The 21,443-nt window shown below is 36.7% G+C and overlaps 2 protein-coding genes and 1 long non-coding RNA gene across 5 annotated transcripts in view; 1 reads left to right on the forward strand and 2 right to left on the reverse strand.

The window, feature by feature from the left end:
- The window catches only part of LOC122832064 (solute carrier organic anion transporter family member 1C1-like), a 35,770-nt gene extending 32,625 nt beyond the window's left edge, over positions 1-3,145 (reverse strand). Inside the window, exon 1 of the mRNA XM_044118428.1 lies at positions 2,818-3,145. The gene's annotated coding sequence lies outside the window, so the exon portion shown is untranslated. The remainder of the gene's footprint in view (positions 1-2,817) is intronic.
- LOC122832067 overlaps positions 1-18,233 on the forward strand; it is a 47,229-nt gene extending 28,996 nt beyond the window's left edge. The window contains exons 1-3 of one of the 2 annotated variants that reach the window (XR_006370791.1): positions 2,993-3,075; positions 16,925-17,066; positions 18,132-18,233. This is a non-coding gene — a long non-coding RNA (uncharacterized LOC122832067). Of the gene's footprint in view, positions 1-2,992; positions 3,076-16,924; positions 17,067-17,154; positions 18,084-18,131 lie in introns of those variants that run through there. The other variant, XR_006370790.1, reaches the window with a different exon arrangement.
- LOC122832063 (cGMP-inhibited 3',5'-cyclic phosphodiesterase A-like) overlaps positions 8,578-21,443 on the reverse strand; it is a 60,084-nt gene continuing 47,218 nt past the window's right edge. For both annotated transcript variants that reach the window (XM_044118426.1, XM_044118427.1), the window contains exons 12-15: positions 21,228-21,431; positions 20,947-21,108; positions 18,145-18,406; positions 8,578-17,216 (exon numbers count right to left, since the gene is read on the reverse strand). In XM_044118426.1, the coding sequence (XP_043974361.1) occupies positions 16,894-17,216; positions 18,145-18,406; positions 20,947-21,108; positions 21,228-21,431 (951 nt within the window). In that variant the 3' untranslated portion in view covers positions 8,578-16,893. The remainder of the gene's footprint in view (positions 17,217-18,144; positions 18,407-20,946; positions 21,109-21,227; positions 21,432-21,443) is intronic.

Here is a 21,443-nt window from a genome sequence, read left to right on the forward strand (position 1 = left end):
AGGAATTCCAGCATGAGGAAAACCACTCCACCATCCCAGTCCACCCCACATAGATATGGCAGTAAAATGTATTATAATTTTACTTTATAATTTTACTGTACTAACAACTCCAGTCTTGTTTTCTTTCACCCCTATGTTATTTGTTTTACTTCTGTCTCCCATTGTATACAAAAGATCTCTTACCTCTCTCATATATATTATTTCACACATTAACTAAAGTCATATTATGTTGTTGGACACAAAGAAGTGAGGTTGTCACGTTGGTGAGCTAGGATGATATACCACATTTACAGTTTCTCTCCACTGATTTTCTTCTCTCTGACTTCACGTAGTGAACAAACCAATGAGGCTCACTAACTGCAACAGGTTCAGCTGTTCTGTGTAAAGCAATACGGAGCACAAAATATATTTATTTTCTTGCATTCTGTCAATGATTACATGACTCATTCTTGTTTTGAGCACACATTTAAATGGAAACAGAAAGACCCAACTGCACATGCTATTTGAGCCGCCTTAAAGACACTGACAACATTTTTATTAACACTACATGTTCCTGCTGCAGCCTGTCACTGATTGCTTTTTCTGCTTGTCTTCCATTCTCAGTACCAATCTGCTGTCTTACGTCTTTCTCTGTACGTTCCATATCTCCAAACAATGTGTCTCCAGATCTCTGCTTGTTGGAACTGATAACCGCTCTGCTGTAATCTCTCAGAATTCTGCCTGGTGAAGCATCCTAACGTAACATCCTCATGATTCAGCTGGATTTATAAAGTAACTGAAATTTTAGACAACATAATGCTGGAAACAACACCATTAACTTTTACCATCCATCTTAAGAACAAAATCGACAGGCATTCTTCAACTGAGGATCTTACTCACACCAGCACTTGCTTTTATTGTCAGGAGGAGCCTTAATCAATACAGATAAACTTCCCGTAGTCCGCTGAGCCCCGGTGCCAAGGAAAGCACCATCTACTTAATATTAGGATTTCTGGTTGATTTCTGAAAGACTGAGGCTCATTTCTACGCTTCCGCGAGTTCAATAAATTAATTTCAAACTATGCTGGAAATTATGTATCAGTGCAGAACAATTCAGTGCTGGCCAGACCAACACTGTCAAGGTATATTTAGTGTCAGAAATATTACCTAGGCAACTTTTACGAGCAGCTCTCAACTATTCTTGCATTTTAACAATTCAAGGGCAGCTGTGGTCCCTAAAACCCACAAAAAACGGGGGTCAATTGTACACCTCCTTTAAAAATATATATAAAATTAGGTGCAACCGGCTTGTTTAAAATTCTTTATAGATCTGTGATGATGTTAGCATGCCTAATATGCAAACATCACTTATGTCAGCTTTAAACATTATTGTGTTATAGTGAAAGTCTAGTCTTTTGAACTCTAGTTGAAAGAAAATGCCATAAAAAGAGAATAACTTGATATTTACAAGTGCTGGGAAAAAAACAAACAAACAAAAAGTTGATAGTTCTTTAACAGTGAGCGTTGGAGATTTGCTTTACCTCATCTAATGTCCTCACTTTGTGTGGAAAGATAACTCTAACCCTTACTATCCTTGTGAGTTGGAGTTTTAAACTTTTTTAATTAATGAATTACTCTGTGCGACTTAGGAGAAGTGGCTATTTTTCTTGTAGCAATTTTAGGAATCAATATATATATCAGTCTTTCTTGAGTGGGATGAGCAACTAAGACAAAATATAATTGTAATTTTCCCTATGGGGGATTCATAAAGTTTTAACTTGTCTTACTTTAAATAGCCTACAGTTTACATCATACAGTCTTGGTTATTTTGATGGTTAAATAAATTTCACCTTTTGAAATTTTAGCTATGTTTTGATGGTTATAGCCTATATATTATTGAATAAAAACCAAAAAGTCAGAAACTGAAATGAACATAACTTCACCCATGACGTAACTACACAAACATGGGGAGAACTATTGATTCAACTGACACAAGGAAATTTGATTTTCAGAGTGTTCAAGTATCCAAGCTTATTATAGGAAGTTTAGGTGAAGGATATATATGTGATAGAAAACATGCAGAAATAACAAGGATAGCCACAAAGGTAAAAAAAATAAATAAATAAATGTGTGTGAAATTCTCAAGGTGCTGTGTTCAAATATTGTAAAGGAAGGTTTGGTGGAAGGAGAAAAACGTACAGTAAGACATGTCATCATTTCTGAAGGTGTTGATTTCATTCCCAGCCTAATTTCCATCTGTGCACATCACCAAAAGTACCATTACCTGATTTAATTACCTTTAACTCACTATGTTTGATTGATCAGCAAACTCACAGATAGATAGATAGATAGATAGATAGATAGATAGATAGATAGATAGATAGATAGATAGATAGATAGATAGATAGATAGATAGATAGATAGATAGATAGATAGATAGATAGATAGATAGATAGATAGAAAATCCATTAACTAAAGCAACATCTAAGGCCAACGTTATTGTACAATAAAAATTTCGAACCTAAATCTGCAAAACCAAAATCAAGCATGATTATGGATGCTTTTAGGCTCAAGTTTAGATGTAAGGAGATGCTCTATACTTGAACACCTTAATCTCTTAACTGTTTTGTCGGAGTTGTTGTTTGCTGAAGTGCAAGAAATAAGCTGTTAATGAGAGCAACAAGGTCAGACGTGTGAAAAAGCTTCAGGCTACCAAAAAAAAAAAAACCTGCCTGTTGCCATCTTTAATTAAAGACGCTCCGACTCCCTAATTTTTTCAGCTCCGCTTTCCTTTTAAAGAGCAGGGTGACGATAAACTGAAAAGACAAAATCACTCACCTTCAGTGTCCTTATTCCCGGCTTTCCCAACCAGCGAACAGTCCAGAGTCTTCCTCTTCCTCAGCAGCTCAGTCCGCTACAGTCAAACTTCTCATGTGGAAGGACAGCTGGAACAAGCGCCGATTAGGATCGAAATGTGTTTTCGCACATTTCGTATTTAGCCGAGCCGTCTAATCCGACATTAAGAAATGGAATCCCAGCCTACTGACACACATCCGTAGAACATGCAGGCAGGAGAAATAAGATGCGCGCTTCCAGGTGAGATCCTGCCGCCTCCCTGCAGTCACACTGATTTTGCAGACTGGCAGCCAGCAGCCTTCTTTACAATAAGCCTTCCTTGACAGAGAGGCGGGTGTCTTCATCAGAACACCTCTCTCCCTCTCTTTCTTTCTTTTCTACTTCTTAACCCAGTTTTTATGCAGCTTTGCCTCCTCCCATATTTTTCCTTCCCTCCTTCACAGTTTTATAGCAGTTCTTTTCAGATTACAGTGTATTTATTGTTGCTCTAAAAATGAAAAAAATGTTGTGTCCTTTTTTAATTTTTTTTTAGCACGTGATATTTTTCGCTGTAATTGAACAGGGCGTCATGAGACCTAAGTGGCTAGGTTTGTTAGCTCGAGCTCTGCCTCCTATGGTTGGAATAATTCAATAGAAAGTAGGCCTTGTGACTGAGTGTCTTGTCATAGAAATATCTTTTTTTAATTATTAATAATTATTGGGGTTGCACCAAACTACTGAGATCACACCACCGTCCAGAACTCCCATGCTTGTTAAAGATCTGTACAAAATCCTTGAAATAAATTCTTGTTATGGAGACATGTAGACCCTGAGAAGGCACTTTGTTTTCTGCAGTTCTGTAATAATTAGCTATGGGCATTTTTTAAGCCCCTCCCTAACCGTCCTCACCTGTACCTTAAGGTGAAATAGACTTGAGTACTGACTATTCCTCCTTTAATTATTGTGGTATTTAGCATATATAAACGGTTTTGGTGATTCTAACACCAAAATTAGTGGAGGAGTTAGTTCTGATTTAACTTCAGACAGAAAAACTAAATGGGTATATGTGTTGTTATTCTGGAAACTTCTGGCTTTAACTTTATATTCTCATACATAAAGTGCCTTGCTAAGCTATTTTTCCTTGTCACAATGCAGCCACAAATCCTCAATTTAAATTGCTGTGATGTTCTTCATAATATTATAAGTAAAATAACACAAGTTAGTAAAAATGTGATTATTACCTCTTAATTTCTTTCTCATCAGGACACTGCTTCTTCACCACAGTGGAAGCAATGTTAAATGAATTATTATGAAGTTAAATGAGCAAACCCTTCATCTCACATTTTCGGATAGTCCGGTTTGGGAAAGCATAATGGAAATAAATCATTGGGTTGATAATAAATTTAAGACTTTGTTTTGTTAACCATCTCACAACAATGTAGGATGAGTTTCAAACTACTTTAAAACTGTAATAAACACTTGCCATAAATTTAAATTAAAATAATGACTACATCCTTCTTCCTTGTAACTAATTTTGTGGTTAAGGTGCATTTTTGATAATATGCTGTTTAAAGTTGGAATAAATCTCACAAGGAATCTTATATTTCCTGCCTGTGTGGTCCGGCAAACAATTTCAAGTTAGTAGGTTGTTATTAACATTTTAGATAATCCAATTTTTGTTACTTTCACTGACTTCAACTAGTAGCTTTTAATAATTTAATAAACAATTAATAATCATTTAATATTTAAATATTTTAAAGATGTGCTTTAATTGCAGGTTATTTTTATTTTACATAAAATAACAAATATGTAATTCTTATTGACATAATTAGTAATAATAATATTATAGTTAATTTTATTTTGACATTATTTTAATCTAATACTACTGATTTGTATGATATTTTCTAATGGGAATATATTTTCTTTTCTTTTTTTCTTTTCTAGGACATGTTTTTTTCAATTGTAAACTGTTTTAGTCTCTATTTATACTTCCATCTGCAGTCTCTGAAAGTAGTGGTGCTGTGGGCTGTCAAGATGGTCATTTTATTTTTTGCTCTGGTGTGACAGCCAACTGAGTAACTCTCACATCTTCTTTAAGCACCTGTCTTTTACATCCCATCTTATCGTATTAACGCTGCAACTGTGAAACAACAGGTGAGTACAGACGGTCAGTTCTGATCAGATGTTACAGGTTTTCTTAATTGCTTTGGAGCATTTCTCAGATCAGAATAGAAATTCTCAAAACGACTTGTTCTGCCTTCAAATCGTTGTGTCACTTCTGCGTGTCAAACAAGCCGTTTTCATTTATAAGTTACAAATGCCTTGATCCATCCAAGCAAGTGATTATGCACAATTGTTGATCAAATTGCATTATATGGGCCTGTGGCATTAAAACAAACTGGGCTTCATACACATTACAGTAACATTTTTTTAGTTGAATTTAAAGCCAAGATGGAAACCATCTCCAACAGTCTTGTTCACGGAAAAGTGATGTGTCTGAATATGTGTGCAAGAATTAATATTTTAGATACCCATATTTATTACATAAGACAACATCATTTCTGCTCTGTTGAGTAATAGTTGGATATTGGTGTTGGGGGTATGTTCAGTTCTGGCTAATTTTAAAAAAATCTCATTTTAGTTTTGATGCTATTGTGGATAGATGGACAGATGGATATTTTGCTGCCGTGTGTGCAAAATGGATCTTACCAAATATTTTATCCCAGCAAAAGGTCATCACTAGCTAACAAAATCTAAAATAAGTATTAAAAGTAAAGAGCACTTAAAATGTAATTGCTTTAATTTCTAGAATTTGGTTCGAAATAACAGGGCAGCCTGTGCTTGTCAGTGCATGCTCTGTTACGTTACAGACGAGAGTTATGATTAATGGCCAGTGGCTCTCTTATTTCCTTTTGTGCATGCTATCAGCTGTCCATCTGGTTTGCTTGGCTTTTTCTTTCTTCCAAAGAATGCTTGTCACTTTTGTTTCTTTCAAATAACAAAGAGCAAGTGAAAAGAAATGTTTTCATGGCATGTTTCAGTAGCTGCCCCTGCATTTTGGTAATTTGGAGCTTTATTCAAATCCACCTATGTAAATTGAAATTTAACTATAAAAAGTTACATTTCAGGGGGAAGAAGGGCTTGTATAAATGGCTTGTCTTTTTTTAAAAAAAAATAAAACCATCTAGTGCATTCTTAGAAAAAATAAAAGTAAATCAGAGTCTGGCTGCATATTTTTTGATGCTTCGTAGGTCAATACATGCTATGGATCCTGCTAGGACTGCAGCCAGCAAATATGTAATTTAAACTGGGTTAAGTTACATTCCAAGGACTTTAAATAAACATGAATGCTTAAAAAAGAAGTCATTTAGAGGTCATATTCCTATCTGTACACTATGCTAGTATTACTATATTATATTTGCTAGCTTATGTTTTGGCTGAGACTTTAATTTTAGACATGATTGAGTGTAATCAATCTGAACTGCCCCAGTTTTCATCACTGACGGTGTGCGCTCAGTGGTCGCTGTTTTTCTGGTGTCGGATTTAAGTCAAGCTGTGTTCATAATCCAGTGGGTTAAGGTCAAGAAAGTTAATTGGGGAAAAAGGAATCCATGAAGGGGAAAAAAAGGAAAGTGGGAAATCATCCAGAAGACAGGTCTATGATGAAAATGCGGAAGATATTATACAAGGATATTATGCAAGCAAAAAAGAAAAAAGTACAGAATAATACATTTTACACACAGATAACTTCTGGCTTGTCCGCAAACCGCGTCGATGTTAACGTGTCAGAAAAATCAGAGAAAAACCATTTGTTAAAATATGTATCCAGGGCTAACGTGTGCTATATTTTAGTCCATTGCGTGGTTGGATAGAAAAGGATGTCTCATGATATTTAACACTCTCACTGGGTAATTCCAAAAGCTGACACAAAATCGATCAGACAAGGAGGGCTTCAAAGAGAGTGCCGCTTCAATGAAAACAAGATTACCAAAGGGATTACTTTTGATCTTTTCTGGCACCACATACTCTCGGTATGTCAGCTCCTCTATATCTAAGTTACTCAAGGCAAACTACAATATTCTCATTTCCACGCAGAGTCAGAGTGAAAGTTAAGTATCATTTGGTCTTCATTGCCGCCAACCTTTTGACTTTAGTGAGAACTACACACTTAAGCAACGAGAAGACAGCTTCTCAGGAAAAGCTGGACATGGATTTGAGAAACATAATTAAAGTCTAACAGTAACACACTGCAGGAATAGTCAGTGTTTTTTCTATGGAGGAGAGAACACTGTAGCACAAGGGACCACCAAGACCTCCTCTTGCACAGTGTCATCTCCTGCATACTGGGTTGGTTGGAACAGCAAACCTTTTTATCTACAGCTTCAGAGGACTCCAAAGAGTTGCCAGAGTCATGTGTGCGAGTCTAAGAAACTTGTTCTAAGAGTCTTTTTTCTTCTGGCTGACAGAACTAGAATGTTTTATCATTATTTGTTGGACAAGTTGAAGCTAAGGATGATATTCTATTTGATTCTGTTTTTCCAGACTGGGTTGATTTGTAAATCTCCATGCTATGAAACTATTGCTGTGACATCGTTTATGTTTGAAAGTGTGATCGTTTTGATGGGCCAAAGATTTGAGGAAATTTCTCTGAATCTGTACGAAAACCACATCTTGAATTTCAAAAGGATAGATGAGCTGGACTTACTTTCCCAGTCAGTATAACCAGGATGGTGGTGCCTACGGATTGAAAATCATATTGCTGGAAATGACTTCTTTTTGCATAAACAGGTTTTGCCAACTTCAGTTGTCTGACCAACACAGTGGGACGATATGCAGCCACTGAAGAGTACTTCAGTGGCTGCATGTCTTCACAGACTTTTGAGAACATTTGGAGAAGCCAGAGTTGATCTCCATCTCTAGTTCTGACTATTCCTATATCCACCGCAGCTGTGGAGCGGACATTTTCGGTCATCAAATGAATAAAAACATTTGTCAGAATTATGATGAGAGATAGGCGACTCGCAGCCTTGACCTCAAGGCCATAAAACAGGACTTGTTGATGGAACTGAAACAAAGACAACACGTCAGAGGACTGATTTTGTCTTTAAAGAAATTGTCAGCAACTGAGAGAGTATTACATATTTTATTTACACATATGTGGCACAGTTGCAGCTGTACTGAAGAGATTTGAAGAGGTCTTATCTGGCTTTCTTGTTTTGAAAACAATAATTTGCTTGCAGTTCTCCAAATAAGCTCAGACTTAAATTTTTTTTATCGTTCATTGCAATCTTTGTCAAGATACCGTATAGACAGCAGCTAAAAGAAATAGGCCTTTGTTTGGCAATGTATTTATACCAAAGGCAAAGCAAAAGTCATAGATTTAAGTCTTTTTGAAAACATGGATCAATTTAAGAAGTTAATTGTAAATAAAAGAATATTTCTGCTACATTAATAACAGTTGTTGGGATTTGTCAGTAATCATACTCTTTGTGATTTTGTATGTATGGTTACGTAAATGTACGGAATATCAAGTTAGGATTAAAAAATGCAAAGTGAGACTCTGCTATTGCAGTTAAAAGTTAATTTATTTAAATCTTTGCAATTTATTGGGGCCTCAAAAAAATTGCTCGGACACTGTACGTTGACTGAATATGTCAAAGTCAGTTGCTAACTTTTTCATCCAATCTAAAGTTGAACTTCAGAAGATGTGCTACAAAAGGATCCTTGTTGAAACAGATGAAGAATCAGCCACACGCACACACATAGCATTTATAAATCTTATTATTGAACAATAGTCACAATACAACATCAACAATGCCTTGCTAGTGACAGGTTCTAATAATCCCAATATATTGTATAGTTACTTTGTAATACATTATTGAGAGGCACTTCCAGTAAGTCTGGCAATAGAGGAGCTACAGTATTGTGTCTAAATTACAAAACAGTAAAAATAAATATTATTTCTAAAAGTTTTTTTTTTTCATTTGTCATAATATATTTTTAAATCTGTACAGTATATATTTTTATACAAAGTCAAACAATAGCAAGAAATAAAAAGTTATATTTTCCTTAAATACTGGTGAATCACACAATTTCCCCCATCCTGTAGGTATTGCTACATGAGTCAAGTGCAAGGTACTAGAGAGAGAAAAGATAAAGAACTGAGTCAGTGAAGCGACTGCAATTGCAGAAAAAAACCATACCAGCCTTGTCTTATTTTACAGATGGTGGAAGAAAATTGTTTTGGTTTTGCTTGAGACAAACGTGGAAAGCCTTAAAACAGTTTGTAGATACATGTACATGTGAAAATGTTATGGCACAGGAGAGAAATCCCTGTTTAACTTAGCAGAAAAATTGTTTTTTTGTTTGTTTTTGGTTTACGATGCCTTCAGTCTGTGAAGAGTTGGTGAGTTAAACTGTCGTGCTACCAAAGTCCACTAACATGGGAGTGAAAGAATAAATCAATTAAACATATTAACACTATAAGCAGTGGTCTACTAGATAACTGCTGACAGTTTTTCATTCAGTTTAATCTGCGTTTTCATATAACAACAAAATGTGTATATAATGTATACATATCCCAACATCACAAGGTTCTACATAACGATGTAAAGAAAAAAAAAAAGAAAATTAGTTTAGGGCTCATTTTGTGCAAATCACCAAAAACTGCAAAGCTCAAAAGTATTTCTTTGGTTTGCAGAAGTAAATCCAGTTGCAACAATATTTCAAAGAAAACACTCATACCTTGATAAAAATTAAGAAGCGTGGCTCTGATTAGACTCTGTTCTTTTTCTGTCTTTCGAAACAGAAAACAATTTAAATCAAGTTAATAATGCCATCATGGAGAATTAGGATGACTAACATTGACAAAAGAAAGACAGACAAGTGAAAAACAGGTCAAATTGCTAAGAAGAGTAGTCATAAATGCCAAAACCAATTAAATAATTATTTTTCATGTTCCATAATGCCGAAAAATGACCAAATTATGAGGACAAATCATTATTGAAAAGTTGTACTTAAAGGGCCCATATCATCCTCTTTAGCATAGTTTTGAAAGTATTGAGTATAACTGAATCCTCGTTGGCATTTCCATTATTTTCCAAAAAAGACGACTCTTTTTAAAATCCACCCTTTTGACACAAAATATCTTTTAGAAACATGACTTTGTAAACCAAAAGGTCAACTACCAGGTATGAGCAATTATGTGCTGTATGTAAAACCCAAGCTTACTTACCTATTTATTGGAAAAGCAGGTGAAAGTAAGCACAGGTGAATTTCTCCTCATCAACAAAAACAAAAACAACTTCTCTGTTCAAAACACTTTTCACCCAAGGATAAAAACGCTGACCGACACAAACACAACGCAGTTAAAACAGGTACTACAAATCGCTGTAGTGAAGTATGCAGCCGTATAATTGTGTTATGTGCTAAACTTAAAAAGAAAAATTTCTCTGCAGGAGTATTTTGTTGTTTTACTCAGTTTTCACTATCATTTGGCCTTTGGCAGGACCAAGTATCCACTAATGTCAGCTGATTCAGTTAAATTATTCAGTCAAACTCTCTAAACTTTCCTGCAGGGTTTTACTTACCATAGCAACAACCTTTTTCTGTGTCTGAGCCAAAAGAATAACTTACAGCCTTCTTACATGAAGCCTGACTTTTAGGCCCAAACAATGTGTTTAGGGAAAGTAACAGCAGACAAACTTAGAGGGGCCTGACAGGTAATAGTCTGTCGTAGTGATAATTGTGACATTACTTTAGTGAAGTTAAACCTTCAAAGTATTGATAATGTGTAGAAAAGTGAGACTTTCAGATGGTTACATTCACTTGCACTATGTTTTACACAAACACCGCATAGTTTTCGCATTTATTGTGCTTTGGTGACACTATTGTTATCCTGGTTCTTCCTTTTGCTGGTCAGGTCCATAGTCAGTACGGACTGAGACAGTCCACCACAATGCTGGTCAGAACCAGAGCAAAAATTACATCTGGCCAAATCATAATAGAATTTTAATTTTTGAAAACACACATTTTGTCACAAGCAGCTATAGCTATATTTAAAAATTACAGGCAACGAGAGCTTTGAGGGGTGCCGGGTTGCTATGTCTCCAAGCTGCTGTTCTCAGACCACATTTCTACCAGACTTTCTCTACTTCACTGGACAAATTGACAAGTAAATCTATGCCTGGAAATTTTTCTGCTTCTACTTTGGCATTGGCTGGCCATTGTGTTATACACATATGGGTGGGTCTGGTGTTCTTAATGTAATGCCATTACTCACTAGCAACTTCTAGCTTCATTCTTACTTTTCCAGAGGATGTTGTGCTGCATCAATTTGCCACAGAAGTAGTAAAATGTGCAAATGTTCTCTTTTTCAAGTTTTGTTGTTGTTTGTTTTTGCATATTTCATGGTTTTGAACATCAAAATAATATAACTATTTAATAGTTACATTAGGCAAAGAACTTTTGATGAGAAAATATTGCCTGGATGAAGTTATTTTACCAGAATATTGAGCTGCACCAAAATGACGAGCAGTGTTGTGGACTTCACCTATTTTGATCACATGGCTGACCTGCTTAGATGGAGGTAAAGCAAAATGTTTGGTAAATGTAAGTGCTACTCAGCTACGGTTTTGTGGTGGAGGTCTTAAAAAAATGACTTACAAATTTCCCTATTTTAATTTCTTACTAAATATGTGCATCTAGCAATTTCTCAAAAATTGTCTTTAAACATTAAAATTATGCATTATCTGATTATCTTAACTCTCATGCTCTGGGAAAAAAAATGCTGTATGAGACTCAAAGGATATTTTTTAATATATGTACACAAAATTAATCATTTTGCAAATCTGTTTGCGCTGTTTAATTTTTTCAAGGCTCATTTGACATTACAGATGAATAAAAAAATTTTCCTTCAGTTATTTATCAAATGGGTGTTTAACTCTAAATGGTTGTGAAATGATTCAACATGGATTAGACAATTCTCAGACTTATGGAGCTAGATATAAGTAGAGCAGAAAATCAAGTTGCGTCAAACTAGATTTCTAAAAGGAAAACATGAATCTGCTCTTTAAAATGTAAATGGTTACATACAATACTGAATTTAAAAAGCTAAAATATTGAAATTATTCTTTAAACTTAATTGTTATTGTTCATTAAAAACCTACACAAGTCTTGGATTTAAAACAATTTAGAAAGATTTTTACACTCTAAGTATAGAATTAAAACTGTTCTTTAACTGAACTTTTACATTGTCAACTGGTTGTATTCTGGAGGTAATTTCTGCCCCTTTATTCTGCTTAATGCCAAGATGGCTCCACTGGGGGGGGCATATCAGAACGACCCCCACACCTCCTTCAAAAAACATTTGCATTGTATTTGCAAATGTTTTTTGGTAATTGCACTGGCCATCTCTGGCTAGTAAAAGTGGTATGAAAAGTTTAAGTGTGACTAAAAGCATAAGAAATCTCCAAGGGGACGAATATCTTTCACAGCACTTAGTAAGTGCAAATCCGGTCTGTTCGTTCCTACTGCTTCTACAAAACACTGATCCATACATTTGAATTTCTGAGGACTTGCACAAGCAGAGCTCCAAACGTAGGCAGACTTCAATCTATGCATACATATGTGTGATTAAAAAAAACAACACATATCTGGAAAATCTTGTAAATGGAAACCCTTTGATTGCTTCAAGTCTCTTTGATTGTTGCACTGTACAGTTGGAGAAGAAAGACATGTTTTGTCTCAGAGAGTTTTATACTCCGAGGCTATTCAAATTTAAGCTCAACAATGGAAAAAAAATATGAAAAAATGTCTGAACACTGACTTGGAGCTTTGGATGGGATTTGGGTGTAATGTATTGTATATGGTGTGCTGAAATGTCATTTTTTCTACAGTGTTGTGGTTACTTTCATAGTATTTCAAGTTCAAAAGGTTCCTCTTTTTATGAAACTACAGCTACAAGCATGTTTTTTTGTGTTTAAGGGCATGCTTATCTGCATGTCAAGGCATTACAAAGATAGAGTCTGAAGGGATTAGTTCAGGGAGGTATTTTGGATCCAAATGAAAGAGATTTACATTTTATGCAAAATTTTAGTTTTCTTACTTTGCCAATCTTTTTTTATTTTTTTACCTCGATGTCCTCAGATTAACATTACCACATGTTGCTTTTCGCTGTTTTATGCCATCTCAATAGCAGGTCCTTGGAACGTCTTCTAGGTTATGATGAAGGGGAAAAAAATCTATGTCTAAGCCTCTTGGATTTACATGCAAACAAAAACAATAAGCAAATGGTGTGATTGTTGTAGACTTCCTAATTTATAGTGTAACAAACAAACTCAAGTACTCCATGTTACTGAGTAAAGCCAATGAGCGGTCAAGGGTATAATGTTGCACATTTTAGCCCTCCTGTGCTATAATGGGCATTCTCATAACAGTGCAGTTGATACAGATAAATATTTCTACAGCATTACAATAGTATTAGCAAACAGTAAATCAGTAAGAAATTTTGTCACATGAAACAAGCATGTTTAGTAGACTGCATAAGTCTTGTTTTTTAATTGAGAGTGTTTAAAAACATCAGCCTGACTGCTTAAAGGGCATGTATGGTGTATGTCAGGTAGTTAGTACTGATCAATCGTTACCCAGCAACTCACCTGCTATATGAGAGCTACAGGGGCTCCGACCATCAATACTGGTTATTACCTGTAATCTCGCTCCTCAGGTTATCATACAGTAGAAAACTCCCTGCTGTTTGATTGCTTTAGACATCTAGTACAATCACTCTTACACTCACCAGCAACTTTATCAAGTTCGCCTTGTCGGTGCAGGGTCTGACCTCCATGCATTTTAAGTCTGACAGATTAAACATGATATAATGTAATGATAGCTTCCAAACGTTGGTGCACATCCCTGATGCTAATGTCCTCATCCAAAGGCATTCTAATGGATGGAAATCTGGGGACTGAAGAGGCCACTGAAGTACAGTGAACGCAACGTTATTCCAAGAAACCAATTTTGAATGAATTGAGTTTTGGGACATAGTTTATTATCCTGCTAGTAGCCATTAGAAGATGGGTTCACTGTGGCCATAAATGGGAGAACTTGTATTCAGTCAAACACTGGTTGTAATGTTGGGTTATTTGTACTACTGTGACTTTTTTTTACCTTCCCAATAAAGTTTACTCACTCTCCTCCAACGCCTGGCATCAACAAGGCGTTTTCGCTGGCACAACTACCGCCCCCTTTAGACAATTCTCTGTAAACCTGACAGATGTTTGTGATAATGGCAGTTGATGAGCGGTTTCTAAAATACTCTTACCATGAAGTCTAAAACTAACAACAATGGCCTTTTCAATCCCCTTTTATTTCCCATTCTAACCCCAGTTTGAACCTCAGCAGGTTGTCCTCAGCGTTTAGGGCCTAAATATAATTGGCTGATTCATTACAAGCGGTATCAAGGAATTGATGAAGTGCACCTCATAAAGTGTCTGAGTGTACTGTAATCTGCTCTGCCTTCGTCTTGAGTCAGCTGCAACTCTCGCGGCGCTAATAGTCTTTCAGCTGTAATTATGATTCTGATGGAAGCTACCTGTTGCTGCTATGTGAGTGAAGACGCTAAGCAGCCTCAAACCTCCCCCGATACTTATCCGATGTCAGTTTAAATAGGCTGTAATGCTTGTTTCTGTTAATACCTTGGGAACACAGATCATCACATGGTTTTGACTTCTAACCAAACTTGATCCTCTTCAAAGAGCTGCATCTAGAACAATCTGAAATATCAAAGATATTTAAGACCCTGCTGACCCTTCATGGAAAGCTACATGTAATGCTAAAAGGCTTCCTCTCCCTTCTCTCATATCTCCCCGGTTTCCTTACTAAGCCTCATTACTTGGGGCTGTTCTTGATGTTCACGCTGTCCTCCATCATCACCAATCAGAATTTCTGAGGACATCAAAGGAGAGCATGAGCACCACCTGTCAGGGCATACGCTATGATACAGTTACACTCAAACAACTGCTGGGTTATTCCTTTAACTCAAATGCTGGGTTCATACTTTAGGGAAAGAAGATTAAACAAAAACTGGGTCAAATATTTAGAGTTAAAAAGAAGAATGAATCCTCATAGGTTCACAATTTAGATTTTTTTTTTTTTTTGCAAAATAAAAGGTTAAGATTACTCTGTATACCGTAATAATGTTAATGTCAGTGGGATTTGCTATGACTTTAATTCACACAAAAACACAAGTTTGTTCACTGAATCTAATATTAACAATAGCCTTTTACATGCTCAGTACCCAATAGCTACTTTTAGGTACAGCATTAGGTACAACAACCTAACGCTAGACATATTCAACGTTCATACTTTGATCAAATCAATATTCTACACGCTGTTATATTCTGAGAATGAAATTTAACTGTTCGTAAAGTCTCATTAGTTGGTATGTTCCTATCAGTGGCCTAATGTTTTCAATATTTATGACATTTACTACGTCGAAAAGTAAACGAGTGAGTTATAATAAATGACTGTGACATAGAAATACAAATAATACATCTTATTCAAATACTACTTTGTTTAGTTGTATTTTCTCTATTATCTCTTCACCACTAGTGTTAGATATTAGCCACTTCACCTTATTTTAGGGGTCAAAACCTAACTGTATGCTGTGTGAAACCAATGGTTTAATCGTGTGAAATAAATCTTCGGACTGGTGGCAAAATAATGCTAATAGTGTTGTTTATAAACCAGCAGTTTTTAGAGTGTAAGGTATAATCAGAGGAACCTTTCTCTACAGGACCAGTGTCAACTTTGAACAAAAATGTTAGTCTCTGTGTTATTTAAAGTGCTTACATCCCTTATTCTGTTTTATTTTTCTCTCCATGCTACTATTGAAACTGGCTACATATACATGCTACTTAAATTCCCTTTACCATTTTTTTTGAAAATACAAAAAAGGCTATAATGCCCTTGTTTACAATCTGACATCTAGACATTTTATTATTGGTGCGCAGCGCCTAATTGTTGCCGACTGACCTTTCAGGTCTAGAAAGTCTTCTTTATGTAAATCTCGGGTGAACTGGCCCTGTGACTCGGCACTAGCCTTGTCCACCACAGCAGTATACTTTATACTTGCAAAGATTTCACCAAAATGCCAACGTTACCTTTTTTGTTTGTTTTTTTTACTCCATTTTGGTTCCTGCGAGGCTGTACAAATACAGCCCAACATTTCCGGGTATTTAGAGGAGATAGAAGCAAACAGATGAAAGCAGAAGCAGAGAGAAATACAAGGACGAGGACATTGGAAGTCCTTTTGTGATTCTAATTCTGCCTTCCTGAGTTGTTCAGCCTGAAAACACGTTGGTGTCTGTGTGGCCCGAGAGACCAAAAATTTGTAAAAAAAACAAAACAGGGAGAAACTGAATGCTAAAACTTTGTTTTGTGAGATTTTCCTTGAGAAAGAATAAAGCTTTTGGAGCAACAAGGTTCTTTTTTAAACTTCTTCTCTGTTTGGAGTGTGGAATGTGAGTGCGATTGTGTGAAACTTGCGTGGTCCTCTGATTTTTACACAATACCACTGGCTCTTTCTTCAGTCTCCTTTACTCCACATGACTGCAGACAGCCTTTTCCCTGACTTTCATCCCATTGTCCTGAAGAAAGGGCTTGCTGCACACCTTCAGCAAGCTGTGTTGGCTACACAGGGTGTTGATAAAATGGGAGATGCAGGAAGAGCATTTGTTGGCCCATTAGTGCACAAGGGTCAACCTGGGTGAGGGCAGGGCTCCAGAAAAAGAGTAAGCTCGAAAAGTAAAAAAAACTAACTTAAGTCTGTTATTCGCAATCACCACTCTGTTTCTACTATTTCTTCGTCTTTTGCTGATCTCCTCATCAGATGTACTGACTCTGAGTCATCCCACTCAACCCTGATTTTGTTAGGCACATTTTACCCAAAACATATTCTACAGTGTTGTGTCAAAGTGATGTGCTGGCTACCATACAAAGAGTTTGGTTAGGAAAAAAAAACTAACGTTTTCAAACAATGGTCAAGATTCCTGGTTTAAGAGGAGGTTCAAGTTTATAATCTCATTCTGGAACGTCCTCTTTTTCTCCTGAGGTCTCTGATTGTGGAAGGACTTCCTGTTCCTCCGCTGCCGCCATCTCTTCTGCTTCATCGAGGTCGTCGGCTGACTCCTCCTCTTTGCTCGCCTGCTCCTGCTCTTCCTCCTCCTCGCGGATTGCTGTGATTGAATCTGCAGGTTTGTCTAAGCAGTTGGCCTTCTCTTCTTGAGTCTCCTCTGACGCTTCGGCTGCAATGACGCGTTTCCACATTTCATGGTTTTCCAGGAGATGCTGTGTGATCTGACAAAAGACCTTCCGTCTGCGCAGCTTTTTGGCTTCTTGCCTCTCTGTGGACACAAAAGGAAAACTTGCCAGCTTAGTGACTGAAGAAAAAATATGGCTTTCAGTACTTACTCTGTAAAAAGAATGACAACCGTTTGCTGACCATTTTCTTTTTCCATCATATTGATTTATCATGGCAGTGCTAAAATAATGTATTGTAATGTCTGTTACTGTTACGAGGAAGTATTAGGGCAAGTAGATAGAAAAAAGAAAAGAAAACTGGCCTTGGAAGAGAATATTTTTGCAAAATAATTTTAAGATTTGAAAATTCAATTCATATTTACATGAAGAAACTTGAATATTCTCTATCAAAAAGTCTTACATTTGCAGAAATAAAATCACACTTCCCCATTATCAAAGATACAGTTTTACATTAAAACTAGGATGTGTCTGATACTGTGAAGTCAGACATTTGGAAAAAGAATTGAAAAAGAAAAAAACTCAGAGTAACTGAGCAGTATTTATCTTTGTGAGGTGTGATTGCAGTACGGCATGCAGTTCTAGCCATATAAGTTACTGCAAAAAAAAAACCTGCAATGGATGTTTAGATACTTTTGATGATCACTTTTATCGATTTCTTTTCAGGGCTCTTTCTTTCAAAGTACAGGATTTGGTACCAAGCGAATAGATTGTATCGTCTTGGTGCAAAGACACAAGTGATGTGTTTGGAGATTTATAGTTTTTTACAATTTGAAGTCCTTTTACAATATTTCTTATGCTTGAAAGATGTTTCAAAGGACCTTGTCCTATAATGCATTAAATATGTGTGAAGAATCAATATTTTAAGTATTGACCGTTTTTCCCTAAAAACTATCAAATTTAAGCATAAAAATCTTTATGGAACAATAATTGTTTGTGACATACTTTGTCAATTTTCCTTTTTCCATAAATATCACCGCTAAATGAGTTCTATTAATTAGGATGCAGACATACGGGACCCATCGGAACCTGTTGACGCCTCCTCATCCGCCGTGTCCTCCTCTTCTGTGTCCTGTCCTTCCTTTTCCACATCTATCTCAACCGACTCTTCAGACAGGTCCACCCAGCGCCCTGGCATGAGAGCAGCAGAGTCGTAGGAGGAGCACAGTGGTCCCACTATGTGGGAGATGAATGACTGCTGTAGTTTGGCGAGTTGGGGGGCAGACCGGTCCATGAATGGGCTGATAGGAAGGCCTAAAGTTGCTTCTTCATCACCCTGGAAGGATGCAGAGAAAGAAATGTAAAAGGGAGAGAAAACAGAAAATATACAAGGACTGGAATAATAAACATGTGCATAATATTTAATAATTGTACTTTGACTGAGCCAACATTTTATTTCGCTCAATTAAATCTTTTGACAGTGATCAAAAATATATCGCACAGCAAAGCCATGATAATGCACAACTTCCAAACTGCAAGACGACTGCATTTCTTTTAGCCACTCTTCAAAAGGAGAGAGACAGGACAACATGTCCAAGTAAATCAAGAAAAGGCAGAAACAGAATAACTTATCAACAAAACTTTCCCATACGTGTTTCTCTTCTGACGGTGAGTACATGGTGTCATGAACTTTATAAAGTAACAGAACATTTTATTTACCTGGGCTGTACCAGTTATTTGGAAATGCATTTGTTATTGTGTCTTTGAGCACAACAATGATTCAGAATATGTGACCCAATTAAAACAGAATACTTGACAATTTACAGCATAAACCTTCTCCCATCATCACCACAATCCCAAACCCTGAAATGTATGGTGGAGTCTATGCACGGAAAAATGGCCTTTATCTCTGAATGCTCCAGCCTTGTGCAATTTTAGAAGATTCAGTGTTTTCTTATTGGCAAAAGGGATTGTAGAAAAGGTGATTAGGTTAAAAAAAAAAAAAGAATTAAACTACTATTTCTTCTGTTGGGTTAAAAATTGATTTATTTTAAATTTTTTGTACATCTTTGCCAGTGGTGCATGTACAAATGGAGGCTTTGGTTAATAAGACTAAAACTGTATCAAATAAATAACACAAAAAACTGTTCATCCAACTGTGGGTAAACTCTATCTCTGAAATATTATGAACTCATCTGTCAAGCGCTGAGAGTCCCAGATACACAGCCCCCGGATACAGTCGCTGGAAAATAGGTCAAGTAGACTACAAATAGAAAAAAAGATGAGTTCAAAGTATAACTAATCTTTAGGTAGCAGCCTAAAAAATAAAACCATCTCACTGTCGGAGATTTGGTGTAGCCGTGACGACTCCAATCTGCATATTTATTCCCACACGATCAAAACAATTGTAAGCATTAATACTCTGCTTGAAATTTATGTGTCCCCATTTAACAGATTTACTCATCAGGAAACATGATTGCAGTGCATCAATTTCTTCAGTTTCTCATGCTTGACATGATTCCCACTTCTGCATTTTCCCATTTTTCATTCAACCAACTGCATGTCTCAGTTGGAGGATTACCTAGAAGTTGCTCTGAAGGTTGAATTCTTGGAACTGCTGCTCCTGTTTTGGTTTTTGAAACGGAACCCAAGATAACAAAACGGAGAGAGAAAAAAAAGGATTGTTTTGTTTTGTTCCATCAAATGTTATGACAGTGCAGGATTCTGTTTTGTTGTTTTGTCGGTCTGATGATACTGCTTTCAAGCTGTACAAAACGAGGACGGGGGCTGGGGGACAAGGATTCCTATTGCCATGGCAACCAAAAACCTGTATGGCGTCAGTGTGGAGTACTGGTGGATATTGCATACATCGCATCCATGTAGGATCACAGCCCACATCGTTTTATTAGGTATTAGTGGTGTTCAACATGTTGAAGTGGCATTACGCAGGGCGTGAAACAAATGTGTGTTTACAACTCTGACAAGCTGTGTGAATGTCTGTGATCTGTCTGAATGAGAGCTGTCAATGATGGCACATTTAGGTCATCCTCCCCCTTATATATAAAAAAAAAACACAGATGCACTCCATCTCTCTTTTGATGCCTCCCAAAAGATTTGAGCTCTGCTGAACTGCGGTTTTAAGTTTGCCATGTAAAATTCCACTTCACTGTTAGTCAAAGGAATCCTGTTATAGCAAATGCCTTTTACATCTTGATAGTAAAAATATATTATAAATGCTTTTTTTTTTTACATGTGCGAATAACAGAGTTGTAAAACTAAACATCCCAGAAACTTAGAAACGGCTACAGCTGCTTCGCAACAAGACTATCACTCCAGCTAATCAGATCTTATCTCTATGGCCCAGGCAGTTCGATTAAGGATTTGTTGCCAAGCATCAGTCTACAATGACAAATTCATGGGCAGAAAGTGTTCTGAAAATCTGACTCCACGTGTGGTAGGTGCACACAAAAGATCCCTAGTGGAGTGTCCTTAAGCACAAAGCAACCGTAAATCCCAGTCAGATGTTTTCTGTGTCTCCTTGAACCATCATCTCCCTCAGGAGGAAGAGAAATTACCTTTTGAGACAGAAAGGGAATTCAAAACATCAACTTTGCTTTTCATTCCATCCTTTCCTCTATTATAAATATCAGGAACAGTTCATGGCAACATGGAATCTATGAGAGAGTGCCAACACGAAAACCCACTGCCAACTAAAAGAACACACGAGCCCATCGCTCACAAGGCAAGACTTTGCTCAATTTTGTAGAAAACACTGGATCGTAGCTTTAAAATATGCAACCCCTTTCCTTTAAAAATATATTTTTGTGATTTAATCTCTTTCTACCTATTAGGCTGCAGATATTTTCATAAACTCACTTGTTCATAGAACTCATTGACAATCCCTTCTGTCCACTGCAGATGTAGCTCCTTATTCTTCAAAGGTCCATTGACATCAGCTAGCTTGATGCACATCTGGCACACCAGCAATCGGTCATTCTCATTGGTCCAGTCAATGCCAGATACACCTTCATCACCCACCTAAGAAAGGTGGGCAAAAGAAAACATGTTGCTTGTTGAGCAAGATAATCCACAAAGAGTTAACCAATCAAGCAATTTTAGGTAAAAAAAAAAGAAAAAAGAAAAAAGGGGTTATTTACCTTTGCATTAAATTCAGCGAGGAAGTCAAAGTGCTTTTTGAGGTCAGTAGCCAGGATTGCTTCAATGACAAGAAAGCGGAAACGCTTGAACTCCACGTGTTCAAGATTCACCAGGAAGTTGAACTCTGGTCGAGACATGAAGAGGTTCCACGCTGCAGCCGCATGATGGTTTTCCAGCACCGACCTGTCGTTGTACAGAAGAGCCTGCAGCAAAAG

This window comes from Gambusia affinis, linkage group LG06 (genome assembly GCF_019740435.1).
Source record: "Gambusia affinis linkage group LG06, SWU_Gaff_1.0, whole genome shotgun sequence".
Taxonomy (NCBI): domain Eukaryota; kingdom Metazoa; phylum Chordata; class Actinopteri; order Cyprinodontiformes; family Poeciliidae; genus Gambusia; species Gambusia affinis.